Genomic DNA, 1957 nt, shown 5'->3' with positions numbered 1-1957 from the left:
GCTCACACACATTCATAAATGGTCTTGGTTTGTTAATTAGTATGAAAGTTAACCACCAGCCTGTCAGGATCTAAACTAACAGAGCCTACAGATCATCCCACCACTAGTGCTTAGTCAGCACGTGTCTGTTTAGTCCTTCAGGTAAAGAAGCACTAAACTGACAGATGTCTGAATGCAGTCTGTCTGTCTCTCCAGGTTCCAGGTCCAGACAGGAACATGAACAATGTCTGATATTAATCATACAAACTACACAACACCGCACAACTGTACAATCACGCGCAGTCCCAAATATATATACTTTTATTACATTTTAGGTCCCAAATATTTAAGATACTTCTGGAAACAATCCGTCCAATGCGCACAAACCGCCATGACTCTGCCGTGTTGACAACAAAACGTCGCTGCGACGTGTTGCATTCTGGTAAATGTAGTTAATCGAGCGTTCTTGTTTCGGTTTCTGAGTCCTTTAACAATGTCTTCACGTTAACTTAAATATGTCTTCTCTCGTGTTAGAGTCATATGAACTCAAAGAAAAATCAAACAAGTGGTAATTCTGCTTCTGGTGTGTACATATTAAACACGGACTACACAGCAGAACTACAAGTCCCACAAATCTTGACGCCATGACGTAGCTACGTTTAGCAAACGGTCAGTTGCTAAAGCAGAAACACAGCCGCTTCCGTGTTGTTGCTTGTGTGTTTTTCGGGTGAATAACTGTCGGTGAGCGTCGCCGGAGGTCGACTGTCATGATTGAGTGAAGCTAACGCTCGTGCTCGGCTTCTCTTCTTCTTCTTCCCGCCATGTCGCTGCTGCAGAGCTCCAAGAAGAGAGACAAGCGTGTCTTGTCCGGTACCTGTCCGGACCCGAAATGCCAGGCGAGGCTGTTCTTCCCGGCTCACGGCTCCGTCAGCATCGAGTGCACGGAGTGCGGCCAGCGGCACGAGCAGAAGAACCTGTTAACCGTGGAGGAGGTGACCGATCCGGACGTCGTGCTCCACAACCTGCTCAGAAACGCCCTGCTGGGCGTCACGGGGGCCCCTAAGAAAGGCACGGAGCTGGTGAAGGTGATGGGTCTGTCCAACTACCACTGCAAGCTGCTGTCCCCGGTGCTCACCAGGTACGGCATGGACAAGCAGACCGGCAAGGCCAAGCTGCTGAGGGACATGAACCAGGGCGAGATGTTCGACTGCTCGCTCCTGGGGGACCGGGCGTTCCTGATCGAGCCGGAGCACGTCTCCACCATGGGCTACGGCAAGGACCGGTCGGGCAGCCTCATATACCTCCACGACACCCTGGAGGAGGTGAAGAAGGCCAACGTCAGCGGGGAATGTCTCATCCCGGTCCACGTGGACGGAGACGGGCACTGTCTGGTCCACGCCGTGTCCAGAGCGCTGGTGGGCAGAGAACTCTTCTGGCACGCCCTGAGGGAGAACCTGAAACAGAACTTCAAGCAGAACCTGGATTGCTACAAGGCCCTCTTTCAGGATTTTATCGATGCCGCCGAGTGGGAGGACATCATCAACGAGTGCGACCCCCTGTTCATCCCGCCCGAGGGCGTCCCGCTCGGACTACGCAACATCCACATATTTGGTTTAGCCAACGTCCTCCACCGACCCATAATCCTGCTGGACTCCCTGAGCGGGATGAGGAGCTCTGGGGATTACTCGGCCACCTTCCTGCCGGGCCTGGTGGCCGAAGAGCAGTGCCGGGGGAAAGACGGGAAGCTCAACAAGCCCATCTGCATCGCGTGGAGCAGCTCGGGCAGGAACCACTACATCCCTCTGGTGGGAATCAAGAACACCGTGCTGCCCAAGCTGCCGGCCCGCCTGCTGCCGAAGGCCTGGGGAGTCCCTCAGGAGCTCATCAGGAAGTACATCAAGCTGGAACCGGACGGGAGCTGCGTGATCGGCGGCGACCGCAGCCTGCAGGACAAATACCTGATGCGGCTGGTCAACGC

At 54.3% G+C, this 1957-nt stretch overlaps 1 protein-coding gene across 1 annotated transcript; it reads left to right on the top strand.

Annotated features, from left to right (window-relative positions):
- Positions 1-661: 661 nt before the first annotated feature.
- On the top strand, positions 662-1952 carry LOC116379961 (deubiquitinating protein VCIP135-like; the record flags this gene model as incomplete). The annotated part of the gene is made up of 1 exon (XM_031841922.1): positions 662-1952. A coding segment is annotated over exon 1 (1152 nt), but the record flags the coding sequence as incomplete, so codon positions are not given.
- Between the last annotated feature and the right edge of the window lie 5 nt (positions 1953-1957).

Source organism: Anarrhichthys ocellatus, unplaced genomic scaffold (genome assembly GCF_004355925.1).
Source record: "Anarrhichthys ocellatus isolate YVR2014 unplaced genomic scaffold, GSC_Weel_1.0 scaffold5645, whole genome shotgun sequence".
Taxonomy (NCBI): domain Eukaryota; kingdom Metazoa; phylum Chordata; class Actinopteri; order Perciformes; family Anarhichadidae; genus Anarrhichthys; species Anarrhichthys ocellatus.
This window is presented reverse-complemented; position numbering and strand designations above follow the sequence as displayed.